Source organism: Bos javanicus, chromosome 18 (assembly GCF_032452875.1).
Source record: "Bos javanicus breed banteng chromosome 18, ARS-OSU_banteng_1.0, whole genome shotgun sequence".
Lineage (NCBI taxonomy): Eukaryota > Metazoa > Chordata > Mammalia > Artiodactyla > Bovidae > Bos > Bos javanicus.
Window position 1 is genome coordinate 62,737,169 of NC_083885.1, and position 21,071 is coordinate 62,758,239.

Here is a 21,071-nt window from a genome sequence, read left to right on the forward strand (position 1 = left end):
TGCAGCACTTTCACAGCATCATCTTTCAGGATTTGGAATAGCTCAACTGGAATGCCATCATCTCCACTAGCTTTGTTCGTAGTGAGGCTTTCTAAGGCCCACTTGACTTCACATTCCAGGATGTCTGGCTCTAGGTCAGTGATCACACCATCGTGATTATCTGGGTTGTGAAGATCTTCTTGGTACAGTTCTTCTGTATATTCTTGCCATCTCTCCTTAATATCTTCTGCTTCTGTTAGGTCCATACCATTTCTGTCCTTTATCAAGCCCATCTTTGCATGAAATGTTCCTTTGGTATCTCTAATTTTCTTGAAGAGATCTCTGCTGCTGCTGCTGCTAAGTCGCTTCAGTCATGTCCGACTCTGTGTGACCCCATAGATGGCAGCCCACCAGCCTCCCCTGTCCCTGGGATTCTCCAAGCAAGAACACTGGAGTGGGTTGCCATTTCCTTCTCCAATGTATGAACATGAAAATTGAAAGGGAAGTCACTCAGTCGTGTCTGACTCTTCGTGAACCCATGGACTGCAGCCTACCAGGCTCCTCCATCCATGGGATTTTCCAGGCAAGAGTACTGGAGTGGGGTGCCATCGCCTTCTCCAGAAGAGATCTCTAGTCTTTCCCATTCTGTTGTTTTCCTCTATTTCTTTGCACTGATAGCTGAGGAAGGCTTTCTTATCTCCTTTTGATATTCTTTGGAACTCTGCATTCAGATGCTTATATCTTTCCTTTTCTCCTTTGTTTTTCACTTCTCTTCTTTTCACAGCTATTGGTAAGGCCTCCCCAGACAGCCATTTTGGTTTTTTGCATTTTTTTCCCATGGGGATGGTCTTGCTCCCTGTCTCCTGCACAATGTCACGAACCTCCGTCCATAGTTCATCAGGCATTCTATCTATCAGATCTAGTCCCTTAAACCTATTTCTCACTTCCACTGTATAATTATAAGGGATTTGATTTAGGTCATACCTGAATGGTCTAGTGGTTTTCCCTACTTTCTTCAATTTCAGTCTGAATTTGGCAATAAGGAGTTCATGATCTGAGCCACAGTCAGCTCCCAGTTTTGTTTTTGCTGACTGTATAGAGGGAAGTAACATAAGCAGACACAAAAAACTACACATACATAGCTTGACTCCAGTTATAAGAAACACCCAGAGCAGGGCAGTTCACAGAGACAGAGAGTACATTGGGAGTTATCAGGGGCTTCAGGAAGGAAGGACAGGGTGTCACTACCATTTTAGATTCTCTATGGGGTAAAATGCATGGAAACTGGAGAAGTGTTTTGAACAAGCTGCTCATACGGAGTATTACCTGACAGATCTCTGTAATGGATGGTTTGGTGAACTCTTCTTTGGAGCAGTGATGTGGGTCAGACACTCAGCCCTAAAGCCCTGAAGAGGGAAAGAGCCTGGCATTGCAACCAGAAAATGTGAGCAGAAAAAGATGGGCGTGGCTGGAATGAGCTGAGCAGAACCCTGACTGCAGACTGCAGGGGTGGGGTCAGGATGCGCCAGCCTTGGGGGGTGATTCTTTACTTTCAGTTATAATCATAGATGTATCTCATTAAACGTATAAAGTATATGTATGTGTGTAGTTGAAGGATCCTGGTGGCTCAGTGGTAAACAATTTGCCTACAATGAAGGAGACCAGGGTTTGATACCTGGATCAGGAAGATCTCCTGGAGAAGGGAATGGCTACCCGCTCCAGAATTTTTTTTTTTTTTTTTTTTTGCAGTTGAGTTCCTTTTCCTGACAACCCCCTCAACCACCCTCACTCCAGTATTCTTGCCTGGAGAATCCCATGGACAGAGGGGCCTGGTGGCTTCAATCTCATGGCGGTCCATGGGATTGAAAAGTTTCAGACTTGACTTTGAGTGACTAACACTTTCACTTTTCTCATAGTTCATTTACAATGCTGTGTTAGTTTCAGGTGTACTCACAACAATTCAGTTATGCATATATATATTCCTTTATATACATATATACATACACATTGATTCTTTTCCAGCTTCTTTTCCCTCGTAGGTTACTGTTGATACAGATATTGAGTCGAGTCCCCTGTGCTATATACTAGCTCCTTCTTGTTTACCAATTTTTTATTGTAATTCCTCCCTTTTTTCTGGCTACATTGTGCAACACGCGGGATCTTAGTTCCCTAATCCAGCCTGTGCCACCTGCAGTGGAAGTGTGGAGTCCTAACCACTGGACCTCCAGGGAGGTCCGTGTTTACCTGTCTTATAGATGGTAGTAAGTATATGTTAATCCCAAACTCCCAGCTCATCTCCCTCCACCACCTGCTGTCCCCTTTGGTAACCATACGTTTGTTTTCCATGTGAGCATTTCTGTTTTGTAAATAAGTTCATTTGGACCAGGTGATTTTTTGAAGTGGGGAGGAGAGAGCTATCTTGTGCATTAACCACTAGATGTCACTAGCACAATGCCCCATCCAACTGTGGGACAACCAAAAAACATCTTCAGACGCTGCCCGATGCTCCTGGGGAGTGGACAGAATCACCCCAGTCAAGAACTGTTGGGTTACATCATTCAGGGACTAACAGGGCAAGATAGACTTGGGTGCACAGACATCTTTTTATAATGCTGGAGAAGACTCTTGAGAGTCCCTTGGACAGCTAGATCAAACCAGTCAATCCTCAAGGAAATCAACCCTGAATATTCATTGGAAGGACTGATGCTGAAGCTGAAGCTCCAATACTTTGGCCACCTGATGCGAAGAACTGACTCGTTGGATAAGACCCTGATGCTGGGAAAGACTGAAGGCAAAATGTGAAGGGGATGACAGAGGATGAGATGGTTGGATGGCATCACTGACTCAATGGACGTGAATCTGAGCAAATTCTGGGAGGCAGTGAAGCACAGGAAGGCCTGGTGGGCCTGGCGTGCTGCGGTCTGTGGGGTCACAAAGATCTGACGGGGCTGAAGCAACTTAGCATGCACGCAAAAATCAGCACAGGAGTTAAGATAGCCCAATTAGACGAATGAAAGAGAAGCGCTTTTCTCTCCCTCACTGAACAACACACACACACACACACACACACACACACACACACACAAGAAAGCAAGTGGCCCAAAATGACTGTGGTAGCCACCTCCTGACCCTCCACCAAAGAGATTGTGTCAGCTTCCTCCAGCCGCTGTAACAAATACCGTTACCTTGATGACTTGTTGAGTTGCTAAGTTGTGTCCAACTCTTTGTGACCCCATGGACTGCAGCGTGACAGGCTCCCTGTCCTTCACTATCTCCCATGGTCTGTCCATTGAGTCAGTGATACCATCCAACTGTCTCATTCTCTGTCGTTCCCTTTTCCTCCCGCCTTCAATCTTTCCCATCATCAGGGTCTTTTCCAATGGGTCAGCTCTTTGCATCACATGGCCAAACTCTTGGAATTTCAGCTTCAGCATCTACGTTCCTCTAGGGTTGACTGGTTTGACTGACTTGGTGACCTAGAACATAAATGTATTCGCTCACAGTTCCAGAGGCTGGATGTCCAAACTTAAGGTGTCAGAGTCAGGGGCGGGGGTGGGGTGGGGGACACACCCTCAGAGGCTCATGCCTTTTGCAGCTTCTGGGGCTCCAACCACTCCTGGGTTGGGGCTGCATCATCCCTGTCTCTGCCTGCCCTCCCCTCATCTCCTCTTCCTCTGTCCTCTGTCTTCTCTTCTGAGGACACTTGTTGGAGCGAGGCTCCACCCGGATAATCTAGGACAGTCTCATCTCAAGACCTGTACTTACATCTGCAAAAACCTTTTTCCAGGGACTCCCCTGGTGTCCAGTGGTTATGACTTCACCCTCCAATGCAGATGGTGGGGGTTCAATCTCTGGCCAGGGAGCTAAAACCCCACATGCCTCAGGGCTAAGAAGCCAGAACACAAAAAACAGAAGCAATATTGCAACAAATTCAATAAAGACTTAAAAAATGCTCCACATTAAAAAAAAATCTTAAAAAATCCCCTTTTCCCAAATTAGCTCCATTCACAGGTACTAAGGGGAGGACCAGACATATCTTTTAGGGGAAGCACCTCTGTTCAACCTGCCACAGTGACCTGATTTGGGGTGATGTCATCCCATGGGTTGAGGAGCCTGGTAGGCTGCAGTCCATGGGGTCGCTAGAGTCGGACACGACTGAGCGACTTCACTTTGATTTTCACTTTCATGCATTGGAGAAGGAAATGGCAACCCACTCCAGTGTTCTTGCCTGGAGAATCCCAGAGACGGGGGAGCCTGATGGGCTGGCGTCTATGGGGTCGCACAGAGTCGGACACGACTGAAGCGACTTAGCAGCAGCAGCAGTAATTGTCGGACCTGCATCTTGCAGGAGGAATCCTCAGGATGTTACTGAACCCAAAGCCTGCTACACCCCTGGGCTTGTACTTCTGTGAAATGGAATTCCTTCTCCCTTTTGCCTGGGGTGAAGGTCAGCTCAGCTTAAACATCTTTTAAAAAATTGGAATATAATTGCTTTACAATGTGGTGTTAGTTTTTGCTGTACAACAACATGAGTCATATATACATATATCCCCTCCCTCCTGAACCTCCCTCCACCCCCATCCCACCCTCTGGGTCGTCACAGAGCACCGAGCTGAGCTCCCTGTCTACACAGCAGCTTCCCACTAGCCATCTATTTTACACATGGTCGTGTGCACATGTCAGTTCAGCTTAACCCCTTCATGTCCCATGACTGGCAGCCCAAACCATCCCGACACAGTTCTCAAGCCCCAAAGGGCAGCATGAAGGACGTGACCCCGGCCTGGTCTCTTGTGGTGAAGAGCCCATCCGAGCACCGCCTTCCACGGTGGGCCCTGGGTCTGTGCACGACTTTGCCGCTGTCTCCTCTCTGGGCTGCTTCTGCGGGTTTGGGTTTTGTTTTGCCCGTCTTGTTGTAGATCGGTTTGATCGTCTTCCATCCGTCTGAAGGTTGTAGCTGGGTTTGTGAACCACCTCAAAGCCTTCAGAGAAGCAGTCAAGGGTGAAGCTGATGTGTGACTCCACACTTGTGGTCTTCGGGGTTTCTCAGTTTCAGAAAGGAAGCGGATGTTGGTTGTGAAGGTTTGTGGTTAGCATCAGCTGTGAGCCGCAGGTTGCTTGCATGTATGTAACAGACAAATCTCTGTGTGGTCAGAGGTTCTCACGGACATTTGGACCTATAACCCTCCCCCAGAAAGAGAGTGGGCTGTGGAATCAGACTCTGAGTTCCAACCCCTCTTCTTGCTAACACACCCCAAGTTTTTTTTTTTTTTTTTTGCAAGCAGATAGTGGGAATTTTTGATTTTAAAAATCTGTTCTTTTCAGTTGACTTGCTTGCAAACGACCCTGGTGAAGCTGATTCCTCTTAATTTAAGCAGAAAGGATCTTTGCTTAAGGATTTTGTAAAGAACAGTGTGGTTGGCACAAAAGTGGGTGCCCCCAAAGGTGTTCACATCCTAATCCACAGAACCTTCTACTTTACAGGGCAAGGGGGGAGCGAGGTGGATGATGGGTTCAAGTTCCTAAAAGCCAATGTCAAAGGAGGAAGACGATCCTGGATTGTCTGGATGGGCCAAGCGATATCAAGAGTCCCGGAGAAGATTATTGAGAATCCCTTAGACTGTAAGGAGACCAAACCAGTCAATCCTCAAGGAAATAAGTTCTGAGTATTCATTGGAAGGACTGATGCTGAAGCTGAAGCTCCAATACTTTGGCCACCTGATGGGAACAGCCAACTCATTGGAAACTCCTGATGCTGGGAAAGATTGAGGGCAGGAGAAGAAGGGGGCGACAGAGGATGAGATGGTTGGATGGTATCACCAACTCAATGGACATGAGTCTCAGCAAGCTCTGGGAGATAGGGAAGAACAGGGAAGTCTGGTGTGCTGCAGTCCATGGGGTCGCAAAGAGTCAGATATGACTGAGTGACTGAACAACAACTTCTGCGCTGGCAGGCAGATTCTTTCCCATTGAGCCAGCAGGGAAGCTGTACTGATGTACTTTTCCCCTTTCTTTTTAAAACGTTAATTTATTTGGCTGTATCAGGTCTTGGTTGCAGCCTGTGGGGTCTAGTTTCCTGACCAAGGATGGAACCGGGGGTCCCCTGCATTGGGAGCTCGGAGTCTTAGCCACTAGACCACCAGGGAAGTCCCCAATGTACTTTCTGACTCTATGGATTGCACTGACCCATTGGGGTTTTGATTTGCAAGCCCTTAATGAATGTAGGGGGCTACTGGAAGTAGCAGAAGACAGATGATGCCTCACGAGGCAGACTCACTGGGGCCCTGGGCTGGTGACCGGAGATAAGCCAGGCTCCTTGGAGCTTGTGTGCAAGTCATGCTATGGCTCTGGCTTGATGAGTGCCAACTAGGGAAAGCCAGGCTGATGGGGGAGGAGGAGAGGGCCCTTCACCCCCCCGCCGCATCCTGTGTCCGGCTCCAGCCCCCACCCAGGGCTTCCCTCCTGGGTTGCAGAGCTCAGGACAGGCGAGGAACCATGTCCCCAGTCCTGTCTGCCCTCTTCTGTCTTGGTGAGTCATTCTGGAAAATGCTGAGGGACAGGCAGTGGGCTAGGAGACAAAGAATGCCTTTTTTTTTTTTTTTTTACCAGGGCAAGAGGTAACTTTAAGGGCAAGAGGCGACCTACAAGCATCACCTCACTTATTTGCTGGGTGGGAAAACTGGGACCCAGGGCGATGCTGCTTGTATGAATTATTCTAGTTTATTCATGGCTGGGTTGATAAAGGAATACAGGTCTCAGATACATATAATATATATATATTCTTTTTCAGGTTCTTTTCCCTTATAGGTTATTACAAAATATTCAGTAGCGTTCCCTGTATTCTATAGTAGGTCCTTGTTGTATTATAATTTTTAATTTTGTTTGAAGTGGATTTGATATCAGTGCTAGATTATAGATTTAGCTTGTCAATATCCCTTAAGGTTCTGGTGCCAACAATTTTGCTGTTTGTGACAATGTGATTGGACTTTGAGGGTATTATGCTAAGCAATATAAGCCAGATAAACAAATATTGCAGGATCCTACTTATACACGGAGTCTCAAAAGGTCAAACCCACAAGAGCAGAGAGTAGCTTGGTGATTGCCCAGGCTGGGGACAGGCGGTTGAGGTGGAGGTGCGGGTAATGGGGAGGTAGATGATATGGGTCAAAAGGTACAATCTTCCACTTGTAAGATGAAATCAGTTCTGGGGGTTTAAGTTGTAACATGGTGACAGTAGGTAACCATTCTATAGCACGTACCTGAAACTTGCCAAAAGAGTAGATTTAGATTTCTCACCAGAAAAATACCCCAAAAGATATTTAATTATGTGAGGTGACAGATGTGTTAACTAGCTTGATTGTGGTAATTATTTTACAGGGCATTACCTTGGATATGTAAGATTTTTATTTGTCAGTCCATCTCAATAACGCTGGAGTAAGAGTCTCCTGTAATAGGACTGGTGCGGAGGCTCAGATGCATTTTTTGAAGTCTCCTTCTTATCAAGCTCTATTCTGGGCACGTCTGCGCATGATTTCCTTGTTTCTTCAAAGGAATTTTATCACGGAAAAGGACAGATGCTCCCGGGGCTAAGCAGGAAGGGAGAGCGGTTGTGTTATCGGGGATAAGAGTGCATACTGTGAAGACAAACTTCCCCTCAGTCACTCATGCCTTTATCCACCCTTGAAAGAACTCACAGAGCTCTTGCACATGCATTATTCTGTGCTTTTATTTTATTTTTGGCTGTGCTGGGTCTTTGCTGCTGCATGTGGGCTTTCTCTAGTTGTGGTGATGGGGGCTCCTCTCTGGTTGTGGTGCCCAGGCTTCTCATTCCCGTGGCTTCTCTTGTTGCGGAGCACTGGCTCTGGGGCCCGCAGGCTTCAGTAGTCGCAGCACCTGGGCTCAGCAGTTGCAGTTCCCAGGCTCTAGAGCACCGGCTCAGTAATTGTGGCGCAGGGGCTCAGTTGCTACCAGGCACGTGGGATCTTCCCGCATCAGGGATCGAACCCGTGTCTCCTGCACTGGCAGGCAGATTCTTTACCACTGAGCCACCAGGGAAGCCCTGCGCTGTGTTTCTAAAAAGACACTCATTTAATCCCCATCACGGCCTGATGAAGCAGGGCCTCCTGTTATTCCCATCTCACAGGTGAGAACACAGGCCCAGAGGGATTAAGTAACTTGTTTAAGGTCACGCAGTGACAGGCTCAAATACAAACTAAGGAATGTTAGCACCACATCCACATGATTTACTGCGAAAATGTGCTGCCCATGTTTAAATCTACCTCCTGCCAGTTGCAGGGCTATGGACCTCATGGGATATACTGTGCAAAAAAAAAAAAAAAAAATTATTTGTTGTTTATCTGAAATTCAAATTTAACTGGGAGCCCTGTGTTTATTTTTTAATTTTGATTAACTGGTCATGCCTCAGGGCTTGTGGCATCTTAGTTCCCCGAGCAGGGATCAAACCTGGGCCCCTGCATTGGAAGGGCAGAGTCCGGGTCACTGGACCACCAGAGACGTCCCAGGCTGGCTTCTTTCACTTCAATCATGTGCTTGTGTATCTTTGAAAAAAAAAATGACACACACACACAATAATGACAAAAGAAAGGCAATACTTGAAACTAACACAAGGTTATTAATCAACTATCAGTTCAGTTTGGTTCAGTCGTTCAGGCGAGTCTGACTCTTTAGGACCCCATGGACTGCAGCACATCAGGCATCCCTGTCCATCATCAACTCCCGGGGTTTACTCAAACTCATGTCCATCGAGTCGGTGATGCGATCCAACCATCTCATCCTCTGACGTCCCCTTCTCCTCCTGCTTTCAATCTTTCCCGGCATCAGGGTCTTTTCAAATGAGTCAGCTCTTCACATCAGGTGGCCAAAATATTGGAGCTTCAGCTTCAGAATCAGTTCTTCCAATGAATATTCAGGACTGATTTCCTTTAGGATAGACTGGTTGGATCTCCTTGCTGTCGAAGGGACTCTCAACTATATCCTCAATTAAAAAAAGCAAAAGCATGCAAGTTTGTCAGCTCAGTGTGCAGCATGCAGGAGGTGTGGGTTCACACGAGGTCCTGGTGACTGGACCTGGTCGCTTGCTCTTTCCCCAGGGCTGTGTCTGGGCCGGGTGATACGCGTTCCGGAAGGTGAGTCCAGATCCGTCTTCTGGGTTCAGCCAGTGAGAAGGCAGGAGCTGGGGGAGGGACCGGGACGGGAGGGCTCTGTCGGAAGCTGAGCTCCTCTAGGATTTGCTTCGCTTCCAGGTCCCCTGTCCGAGCCCTCCCTCCAGGCCCTGCCCAGCTCCCTCGTGCCCCTGGGCAGGCCGGTGACCATTCGCTGCCAGGGACCTCCGGATGCAGAACTGTACCGCCTGGAGAAGCTGAAATCCAGGAGGTATTTTGACCAGGCGGAGATCTTCATCTCGGCGATGGAAAGAGACCAAGCCGGCCGCTACCGCTGCTCCTATCAGATAGGGATGCGCTGGTCCCCTCCCAGCAGCCAGCTGGAGCTGGTTGCTACTGGTAACCGGGGGTGGGCGGGGCTGGACGTGGAGCCTCAGGGCTGCGTGGTCCTCTGTTCTGGGCGCCAAGAGGGTGAGAGTGGCGGGTGATGAAGACCCTAAACCCAAAGTCCCAGGGCGAGGGCAGGGGGTGGGGATGTTGGGATTAGGGTGGGGCAAGCAAGATGTTGGCCTTGAGTGCCAAATTTAGGGAAAGTGCCCAAAACTCAGTAACCCACATAAATAATATGTTAATACAATATTTAAAAAAAACCACCCCCAAATCAATGCATAAAATCCAGGATGTTCACAATAGCACAATTTTAAATAAAGACAGATTCCTAGATTGTCATTCCAAGTCACATCCAAGCCTGACACGAGAGCAAAAAATGTGCACCCCTCTAGCCACGTTTATCCCTTAAAAAATATTTATTTTGTGGCCACACCCTTGGGGCATGTGGGATCTTAGTTTTCCATCCAGGAGTCCAACCACCTGGCCCCTTCAATGGAAAGGTGGAGTCTTAACCACTTTCTCTCTCTCTTTCTCTTTTATCCCTCTCCCCCAGTTTTAATATTTTTAAATTGAAGTATAGTTGATTTACAATGCTGTTAATTTCTGCTGTGCAGCAAAGTGCTCCAGTTATACATATCTTTTTTTGAAAAACACTTTCCCATTATGGTTTATCCTAGGGTGTTGAATATAGTTCTCTGTGCTGTACAGTAGTAGAACCTTGTTGTTTATCCCTCCTATATATAAATGCTTATATCTGCTAACCCCAACCTCCCACTCCATGCCTCTCCCAACCCTCTTTCCCTTGGCAACCACCAGTCTGTGCTCTGTGTCCATGAGTCTGTTTCTGTTTCATTTGTGTCATATTTTAGATCCCACATGTACTTGATATCATGTGCTACTTGTCTTTCTCTGTCTGACTTACTTCCCTTAGTGGGATTGTCTCTAGTTGCACATGGCATGTTGTTGCAAATGGCATTATTTCATTCTTCTTTGTGGCTATGTGGTGTTCCATTGTATACACGGACTGCATCTTCTTTATCCATTCCTCTGCCAGTGCATATTGAGGCTGTCTCCATGTCTTAGCTATTGTGAATATTGCTGCTGTGAACATAAGCGTGCATATATCTTTTTGAGTTAGAGTTTTGTCTGTATATGTGTCCAGGAGAGGGGTTGCTGGATCATATGGTGGGTAATTCTATTTTTAGTTTTCTGAGGAACCTCCATATTGTTTTCCACAGTGGCCACCATCTTTAATACTAAAGTTCTCTCCTTTCCCAGGAACTTCCCCCAAGCCCTCGCTCTCAGCTCAGCCCAGCACGGCGGTGCCCGCAGGAGTGACCGTGACTCTACGCTGTCAGAGCCAATATGGTTTTGACCAATTTGCTCTCTACAAGGAGGGGGACACCAGGCCCTTCAAGACACCGGAGAGGTGGTACCGGGCAGACTTCCCTATTGTCACGGTGACTGCAGCCCACAGTGGAATCTACCGATGCTATAGCTTTTCCAGCACATATCCATACCTGTGGTCAGCCCCCAGCGACCCCCTGGAGCTTGTGGTCACAGGTCAGGGGTATAGACAAAATCTTTTCTCCAGCCTTGGCAGTCCCTGATGGAAGTTTCCAGGGGAGGGAGCATGGGAATTCAGAGGCATTGGAGGGTGTTTGAGTGTCTGGGTGCTGTGTAACAAGTGACCACAAGTTTGCTGGCTTAAATTTCACAAATGTATTACCTTACAGTTCTGGAAGTCAGAAGTCTGAAATGGGTCCTGCAGGGATAAAACCAAGGTGTCAGCCAGCCTTCCTTCTGGAAGCTCAAGGGGAAGATTCATTTCTGGTGCCTTTTTCAGCTTCTAGAATCACCTGTATCTCTTGGCTCCCATGGTCCCTTCCTTCATCATCAAAGCCAGCTTCATAGCATTTTCTAATCTTTCTCTTTCTCTCTGACTCTTCCACCTTCCTGCTTCGCTCTTAGGCTTTTAAGGACTCTTGTAATTGGACCCACTCAGATAATCCAGGATGGTCTTCCCAGCCCAAGATTTTCTTTTTTTAAAAAATGTGTATTGTAGTATAGTTGGTTTATAGGGCTTCTCAGCTAGTGTGGTGCTAGTGGTAAAGAACCTGCCTGCTAATGCAGGAGATATAAGAGACTCACGTTCACTCCCTGGGTTGGGAAGATCCCCTGGAGGAGGCCATGGCAACCCACACCAGTATTCGTGCTTAGAGAATCCCCGTGGACACATAAGCCTGGTGGGCTACAGTCCACCAGGTTGCAAAGAGCTGGACACAACTGAAGTGACTTAGCACACACACACATGGTTGATTTATAATATGGTGTTAACTTTAGGTGTACAGCAAAGTGAATGAGTTATATGTATATATATATATATGCATACATATATTCACTTTACATTAATCAATCAGTTATTTTTATGTAAAAATTTTAATTTATGTATTTTTTCTTTTTTTTTGGCTGCACCTTGCGGCATGCGGGATCTTGGTTCCCTGACCAGGGACTGAGCTTGCACCCCCTGCAGTGGAAGCCTGGAGAAAGTGAAAGCCAGGAAAAAGAAAATTTAATACTGTTTTAATTTGAATGCTATGAATAATGCCTGGGTATTATTGCCTGGGAATAATGCTGGGAATAATGCCTGGGTGATTGGTCTGGGTAAACAAGCAGATAGCAAGGGTCATGGGAGAGGGAAGGGGCTGTTTTGTTCCCTTGGCAGTCCCCATTTGTCCCCACATAGGATGCCTGTCTTTCTCTGGATACAGTCCATGGTTTTTGCCTCCTCATCTGGTTCCCAGGAGACAAAAGCCACTTTTGTTCCCAGGATCTGTAAGATGGCAGGTCACAGGGATCCAGAAGAAGGGACAGGACTGCAGTTTGGCAAGTAGGGAAGGCAGCTACAGGGATCATCATTCATTAGCTCCAGAATGTGCTAGGTGTGCCTTTCAAATGCTGTTTAAGACTCACCACAGTCCAGTGATGGAAGCATCTGCATTTTTATTTTCCAGGTGAGGAAACTGGGTTTGCTCAGGAACCACACGTAACAGTGCACAGATCACTCTCTCTCTCTTTTTTTTTCTTCCTGATTTCTCAGGGACCTCTGTGACCCCCAGCTGGCCGCCCACAGAACCGCCTTCCACTGTAACAGGTAGGTTTTGGAGCATTCACCCTGTGTCTGTGGTATAAAGGGACAGGAACCCTGTTATCCTTCTCCTCTTTGTCTAGATTTCTCGATATACTTGAATACTGCAGTGGGTTGCCATTTCCCCCTCCAGGGGATCTTCTTACATAATTACAGTACAACAGAAAAACCAGCAGTCTGACATTGGCACACTATATATGTATAGTTCTATGTCGATTTATCACACAGATTCATATAACTACCATTGCATTCAAAATACTGTTCCCAGGGAAGAAAACAAAAAATGCTATTCCACCCTCACAAAGATATTTCTCAGGGTCCCCCCTTTATAGACACCCCTCCCCTCCCATGATCCTTAACCCCTGGCTAATTTGTTCTTCCTAGATTTAATTTTGTCATTTTGAGAATGTTATATATAAACGGAATCATACAACATGGGACTTTTTGAGATTGTCTCCTCCCCTGCCCCCCATCATAATACTCGATGGACATGAGTTTGAGCAAGCTCTGAGAGTTGGTGATGGACAGGGAAGTCTGGCATGCTGTAGTCTATGGCGTTGCAAAGAGTTGGACATAACTGAGTGACTGAACTGATCATAATACCCTTGAGATTTTTCCAAGTTGTTGCATGAATCAATAGTGCTTCCTTTTTCAAAGAAAATTAAAAAAAAATTATTTGTCCTTGGCTGTGCTTGGTCTTCACTGCTGAATCGGCTTTTTTTTTTTTCCTAGATGTGGAGAGTGGTGGCTACCCTCTAGTTGCGATACATGGGCTTCTTATTGTGGTGGCCTCTCTTGTTTCGGAGCATGGGCTCTAGAGCATGTGGGCTTCAGTAGTTGTAGCTCGTAGGCTCTAGAGCACAGGCTCAATAGCTTAACTGCTCCACAGTATGTGGGATCTTTCTGGACCAGGGATCGAACCCAGGTCTCCTGCATTGCAGGCAGATTCTTTACCACAGAGCCGCAGATTCTTTACCACAGAGCCAACAGGGAAGCCCTCACCCTCAGTATATACAGTCAAGAATATTTAAAAAAGTGTATTCACACAGAAGCTTGTATGTGAATGTTCATATAGTAGCAGAATTCACAATAGCCCCAACGTGGAAATAACCCAATGTCCATCAGCGGATGAATGGAGCCATTTCTCAGGAAGCCACTCAGAAGTAGAAGACGGGTTTATTTTGGGCTTTCTGAGTTTGTTTTTCCTCTGTGTCTGTGCAGTGTGTGGTAGATAAATGAGTTCCAGGAAGATCGGATAGCTCAGAAGGGGTAAGGGGAGTAGGGACTCACTGAACAGACACGACATTACCCACTTTCTTATAATCTTCTTGCTTAGAATTCACAGAAGCCTCCAGGAAGCTGAACCACTCGATTGCGAATGAAGCCTCCACAACTGGTGAGTAACCAGGCACTCAGAGCTCACTCTTCCGTCATCTAAGGCTGTCAGCTTTCAGTCTGCTTCTCAAAACCACCTGACTCTTCCCAGGAAAGTCCTTGATTTGAGGGCGAGGGTGGGGTGGAGGTGGGCTCTGAGCATGGGGGCAGAGGAGCATTCTGGGAAACGTGGCTGCCTCCAAGATGGCGGCACCGAGGCTACCATGGGGACACCATTACTTATCCCTACACTGTGCTCTTCTTCTTTCCTAAATTTACTTTTAATTGAGGGACAACTGCTTTACAATGACGTGTTGGTTTCTGCTATACAGCAACGTGAGTCAGCTATACACATGTCCCCTCCCTCTTGAGCCTCCCCCCGTCCCCAGCTCTGCTCTGTTTTTCTTTTTCTTTTGGACTTTCTCCCACTTAGTGTGTTGCCACAAGAACTCTTCTATGTGGGTAGTAAGTTCTGTGCCGGGGTCCAGCCCTGGTGGACCCAGGGAAATAGAAGGGGAGACAGCTTCAGCGATCAGGATATGATAGAGTTAAAGATATAAAGAGTGGTTAAATAAGGATAGCTCAGTGAGAAAATTCAGTGGAGAAAAGAGGCTGAATAACCTGGTTTACGTGGAAAGCTAATAAAATTCCAAGACAAGGAATTTGCATCACCTACATAGGCTGCAGGCGTCCTCCCGTTCTCCCGAAGGAGAGGAGACACTAAGGCCTCCCTGGTCAGATCTTAGAAGCCCAGGCAAAATTAGTAGGCTTGACGAGCCTCCACGCTCCAGATGGGAATTCAGCCAGAAGGTGAGAGAAAGAATGACATCGGGAGACCAAGCTTCGGTGAACAAGGCCTGCACTTTATTTTCCAAAGTAGTTTTTATACCTTAAGTTGTGCATAGAGGATAATGGGGAAAGAGGTAGAGTCAGCAGTAAGCCAGGCTTTTTTCCTGAAAACTTATCATATGCAAAAGTTTAGGTGATTTACATCATCTTCTGACCAGGAGGCCTGTTAACATTTTATGACCCTTTCTTCAGAAAACTTATTTTTCTCTAAAGGTGATTATTCTAAAGTCAGGTGCCACCCTCCAAAAGCATTAGATAAAGTTACATTCCTATAACAAGAAAAGAATTAACTCAAGCGTCCAAGGTTACAAACATTAAAGCTACTACTTACATTTCTATTCACCAATTGTATTAATCAATACACTCCCAGGGACACAGTAGGTAAGGGATATGGAATCTTAGCAGCAAACATTGGCCCAAGAAGTGAAAAACACTTCACCAATACAATTTCTAATCAATCTTTTAACTGCTCAAAGGAATCTGTATTTAGACAGTTTAGAACATCTCATGTCTCTCACGGTTGGGAGGCTGTGAACAATCACATGTGGCCGGAAGAACCTGTTCAGGCAGGCTAGAGGACTTCCAAAGGAGTTTGTAGGTTGAAACACTCTTGTCATGCCCAGGAACTTTATTAACTGGAGCTGTAAGTTAACTCTTTTTCAGAGAGAGGTGGTGGGGGACAGCCCCCTGTAAAGCCAGGGGTGTAGGTGAGAGCACAAAGCAGTAAAGTAGGCAGGCTCTGGTTTTCGGGGTAGATGCTCGAGAATTTCCAGGGGGACTCCTGAGCCTCGATCCCACCTTTGCGTTTGCCGAGCCTCCTTCCTCATGACCTCTGCCATGGGCGGAGTTCTTCACGCTGGCTCCCGGCAGTTCTGAATGTTTCTTTCTTTCTTTTTTTTTTTTTTAATTTGTTGGCTGTGCTGCATGGGATCAAACAGGGATCAAACTCACGCCCTCTGCATTGGAAGTGCAGAGTCTGAACCACTGGACCCTCAGGGAAATCCCTTTGGTGTGCTCTTCCAACTTGGCTCTGATCCATGTGTGTAGCCTTGTTCCCCTTGCTTCCAGGCTCGACCCTGTGCTTCAGGCCCATGTAGATCGTAGTTCTCTGGACACAGTACATCCTCCAGTCCAGTGCAGTTATGTTTCCCTCACACTGTTGTGCTCTTTGCCTTTGGATTCCCTAGGAAGTGTCTCCTTTTCCTTCAAGGCAGAAAACCTTGGCAGATTCCCTGAGGATTCCTTAGCTATCTTCATGGGGTCCACACACTTTAGGTTCCTGATTCCAGTAGGTACTTTCCAAGACTCTGAGGAGATTCTTCCCCATCCTATGTTCAAAACCCTTCTTGGTCCCCAGTCACTCTCAGGAGGATTAGGAAAACTGACCCATAGCTATTAAGTCATTTGTCAGATGGTAAAGAATCTACTTGTAATGCAGGAGACCTGAGTTCAATCCCTGGGTCAGGAAGATCCCCTGGAGAAGGCAATGGCAACCCACTCCAGTATTCTTGCCTGGATAATTCCATGGACAGAGGAGCCTGATGAGCTATAGTCCATGGGGTTGCAAAGAGTCAGACATGGCTGAGTGACTAACATTATCACTCTATCCACATCTAATAAGTGATGAGTCTGAGGTTCAAATCCGAACACTCTGACTCTGCAGTTTGTGTTGTTTACTCACTCAGTCATGTATGACTCTTTGAAACCCCGTGGACTGTAGCTTACGAGGCTCCACTGTCCATGGGATTTCTCAGCCAAGAATACTGGTATAGGTTGGCATTTCCCCCTCCAGGGGATCTTTCCAACCCAGGAATTGAACTCGTGTCTCCTGCATTGGCAGGCGTTTTTTTTTTTCCCACCACCTAGCCATCAGAGAAGCCCTTTGTAGTTCACACTCTTCTTATAAACCTGGAATTCTGCCTCTCAATGCAGCTGTTCAGGATTGGGGTAGAAACAGGGGTAGAAGAGATGGTTCCACCTCTTTACACTTATCGTTTTTGATTCCCAGAAGCTTCTAGGAATATCACTGTCCTTCCAAAGGAGTCGGACCCTCCAACTGGTGAGTAAGTGTCCTTCTCTGGACCAACTTCATGCCCCCTCTAGCCCATGTCTTTACCCCAAACTGGCTGCTTTCCCTGCAAAGAAGCTGCAGCTCTCTGGTCTTGGGTTCTGGTGTGTCAACTAAGAAGGGGAGGGGTAGTGTTAGCATATGGAGCTCAGAATTGGGCAAAGACCAGTGTGAAGGTGGAGATTATCTAAAAGGTCAGAAGAAGGGAAATTTCATCTCTGTCCCACCCCTTATGACAGTCTCCTCTTCCACAATCAGCCAAACAACCAGGTAGTGTCTGTGTATGGGGAGAAGTATCAGAGGCCTGTGAGGGGGTGAGTGGAAGATGTGCTACTCAATGAATGGGGCTTATCTAGTCCTGATGCTTGGTGAGGATGGGAGGAATCCTCGAGGAAGAAGGTTGGCATCCTAGCCTGTTATTCTTCAGTTGTGTCTGACTCTTTGCAGCCCCATGGACTGCAGCATGCCAGGCTTCACTGTCCTTCACCATCTCCCGGAGTTTGCTCAAACTCATATCCATGGAGTTGGTGATGCCATCCATCCATCTTGTCCTCTGTTGTTCCCTTCTCCTCCTGCCCTCAATCTTTCCCAGCATCAGGGTCTTTTCTAATGAGTCAGTTCTTTGCATCAGGTGGCCAAAGTATTGGAGTTTCAGTTTCAGCATCAGTCCTCCCAATGAATATTCATGGTTGATATCCTTTAGGGTTGACTGGTTTGATCTCCTTGCAGTCCAAGGACTCTCAAGAGTCTTCTCCAACACCACAGTTCAAAAGCATCAGTTCTTCAGCACTCAGCTTTCTTTATGGTCCGACTCTCACATCCATACGTGACTACTGGAAAAACCATAGATTTGACTAGACAGACCTTTGTTCGCAAAGTAATGTCTCTGCTTGTTAATATGCTGTCTAGGTTTGTCATAGCTTTTCTGGCTAGTGGAGAGTAATAGGTTTTCAGATGAAGGATTTGGCTGTGACAAACCCAAAATGTGGCTTGGAGTGGGTCCTGGAGAGGAGCTTTTTTTTGTTTGTTTACTATTTATTTATAATTTTTATTTTTGACTGGGCTGGGTCTTAGTTGCAGCTTGAGGCATCTTTGATGTGGCATGTGGTTTTCTCTCTAGTTGTGGTTCTTGGGCTCAGTAGTCAAGCTCACAAGCTTGTGGCATGTGGGACCTTAGTCCCCTGACCAGGGATCCAGCCTGTGTCCCCCTGCATTGGAAGGCAGATTTTAAACCACTGGACCACCAGGGAAGTCCCAAGATTATTATCATTATTTTTTTTGGATATGGACCACTTTTAAAGTCTTCATTGTATTGCTTCTGTTTTATGTTTTGGTTTTTCGGCTTTGAGGGATCTTAGCTCCCCAACCAGGGGTTGAACCTGCATCCCTGGCATTGGAAGGTCAAGTCTTAATCCCTGGACCACAAGGGAAGTCCCCTTGGAGCTGGGCTTTTATCATCTGCTCCTGTCTCTTCTTGTTCCTCCAGGTCTTGCCCTCCAGCACTACACTAAGGGCAATCTGGCCCGGATATGCCTTGGGGCTGTGATTCTAATTCTCCTGGTGGGGCTTCTGGCAGAAGACTGGCACAGCCGAAGGAAACCTCCAATGATGCACCGGATCAGAGCTGCACACAGGCCACTCCCACCCCTCCCGCAGACCCAGAAACCACAGGGTCGTCAGGATAGGGGTCGACCAGATGGTCACAACCGAGGCTTCCGTCACTAGAATCTCAGGCTTGGCTGCATCTAAGAGATTGGTTATGCGAGTTGGGAGGGGATCTAGCGTGAGTGGACTATGAGAGCCACAGTCTACTCACTGTTGTCTTGCTCGTTGCCTTTTTTTGGAGGAGGGGGGGAGCTGGACTGTGAGGCATGCGGGGATTTTAGTTTTGTAACCAGGGATCGAACCCATGCCCCCTGCATTGGAAGGAAGAGTCTTAACCACAAGACCACCAAGGAAGTCCCTCCAGATGGACTAATTTTTTTCATTCTATTTATTTTTAATTGGAGGATAATTGCTTTACAATGCTGTGTTGGTCTCTGCCATACATCAACCTGAATCAGCCATAGGTATACACATGTCCCCTCCCTCTTGAACCTCCTTCCCACCTCCCACCCCTCTAGTTGTCACAGAGCACCAGTTTGAGCTCCCTGTGTCATACGGCAAATTCCCACTGGCTGTTTTACACGTGGTAGGGTATGTGTTTCAGGGCTACTCTCTCAGTTCGTCCCCCCTCTTTTCCCCACTGAGGATTGACTTCTGACATCACCCCCTCTCACAGATGACCCAATCCATCCTCTGCCCAAAACTCTCCCATGTGTCCCTGTTGCCCACCTGCCTTATGCTTTTTTTTTTTTTTAATTCTATTGACATATAGTTAATTTACAATGTTGTGTTAGTTTCTGGTATGCAGGAAAGTGAATAAGTTCCTGAGGTTTTTTTTTTTTCTTCTGGTTATCCCCAAATGTAACCCTCATGCTAACACTGTCTTAAGCTACCGTCTGAAAAAAAAATCTCTTTTTGTTTCTTGGGTTGTACCTGACTCTTTCAGGCTTTTGGGTATTCTATTCTTTCCCCTTTGAATATAATAATAATTATAACCAACATGTTAATGACTTGCCTTTATATTAGAAAAAAACTCCAAAGTCTTAAGCTTATCCTAAAGGTTTGGATGGACTGGTGGTTGACAGGGGTTAAAGCAAGGAAGAAATAGGGAGTAATTACTTGTTGGTCAGTTGCTAAGTCTTGTGTGACTCTTTTTGACCCCATGGACTGCAGCACACCAGGCTTCCCTGTCCTTCACTGTCTCCTGGATTTTGCTCAGATTCATGTCCATTGAGTTGATTATGCCATTCAACCATCTCACCCTCTGGCACCCCCCCTTCTCCTTGGGCCTTTGATCTTTCCTAGCATCAAAGGGTAATTACTTAATTGGTGATTTTTTTCTTTTCTAATTTTGCAGTGATGAAAACATTTTGCAACTAGGTAGAGGTGGTGGTTTCATAACAAAGTGTACTAAATGGCACTGAGTTGTTCACCTTAAAATGGTAAATTTTATTTTACATGAATTTCACCTTAATAAAAAGGAAAAAAAAAAAAACCCAACCTTACTCCCTGACATCCATCCCTGTCTGTGTGGGGTCACTTGTCCTAGGGAGATAAGTGACATAAGTCAGAAATACTTCCCTTTTCCTGTTGCTAGACTGTGGCACCTAGTTGGGTGCCCTCCTGCTAAACAGAAGCCTTTCTGTTGCTGACACAGTCTTCAAATGAAGTCCGGTCTGGCTCTCCCATGAATATGACTCTGGTACACATCTGGGGTTCGAGTTCCTACCAGAGTGAACCTCAGACCCTGACTTTGTTAGGGAACTTCCCCCCCAGGAGCTGTGATGAAGATTGGCAAGATCTGGCCCCTCCCTCAACACTGCCAGCTCCCAGGTTGCCTGCCTTCCTGGAGACTCTGAGCTCAGAGTCCTCCCCCAGTGTGCCCTCTGTGCCACTTGGGCTAGAGGAAACATCTAGAAGGAAGCAAGGTTTGGAAGAAAAAAAATTAGCGCTTAATAAAAAAGTAATTCTTATAGAAAATAACATTAAAAAGAATATATAGATGTATATATCATCAAGTCACTTTGCCGTACAGCAGAAAATAACACACCAATGTACATCAACTATACTTCAATTAAGAAAAAAGCAAAAAATAAAGGTTCTAATAAAAAAGTAATTCTTGTACTGCTGCTTTAAGGAATTTGGGGATTTTGTATGTCACAAGGGAATTCTGGGGGCTGTAAGAAGAGCTATGCATACCATGAAGTTCTGTTTTCTGTGGAATCATTAAATCATTAACATGGAATCATTAAAAGTTAATCAGAGCAATGATGTGATCATATATGTGCTTCATGTATGTGTGTGTTAGTTGCTCGGTTCTGTCTGACTCTTTGTGACCCCATGGACCCCACCAGGTTCTTCTGTCCATGGTATTTCTCAGGCAAGAAAACTAGAGTGGGTTGCCATTTCCTCCTCCAGGGGATCTTCCTGACCCAGGGATCGAACTCTGGTTTCCTGCCTTGAAGGCGGATCCTTTACCTTCTGAGCCACCAGGGAAGGCCACTGAAACACCTAAGAGGGCTGCAAAATATTGTGGGAT

At 46.4% G+C, this 21,071-nt stretch overlaps 1 protein-coding gene across 1 annotated transcript; it reads left to right on the forward strand.

The window, feature by feature from the left end:
* Positions 1 to 6,436: 6,436 nt before the first annotated feature.
* On the forward strand, positions 6,437 to 20,028 carry GP6 (glycoprotein VI platelet). Its single transcript, XM_061389328.1, has 8 exons — positions 6,437 to 6,505; positions 9,087 to 9,122; positions 9,240 to 9,497; positions 10,767 to 11,051; positions 12,589 to 12,642; positions 13,973 to 14,032; positions 16,868 to 16,918; positions 18,414 to 20,028. The coding sequence occupies exons 1-8, from the start codon at positions 6,472 to 6,474 to the stop codon at positions 18,650 to 18,652; spliced, it is 1,017 nt and encodes a 338-aa protein (XP_061245312.1). The 5' UTR covers positions 6,437 to 6,471; the 3' UTR covers positions 18,653 to 20,028.
* Positions 20,029 to 21,071: the final 1,043 nt, after the last annotated feature.

Coding starts and splice junctions, on each gene's coding strand:
- GP6 (XM_061389328.1), top strand. CDS start 6,472: ATGTCCCCAGTCCTGTCTGCCCTCTTCTGTCTTG. Junction 9,123..9,239: donor GGTGATACGCGTTCCGGAAG/GTGAGTCCAGAT, acceptor CTTCGCTTCCAG/GTCCCCTGTCCGAGCCCTCC. Junction 11,052..12,588: donor CCTGGAGCTTGTGGTCACAG/GTCAGGGGTATA, acceptor CTGATTTCTCAG/GGACCTCTGTGACCCCCAGC.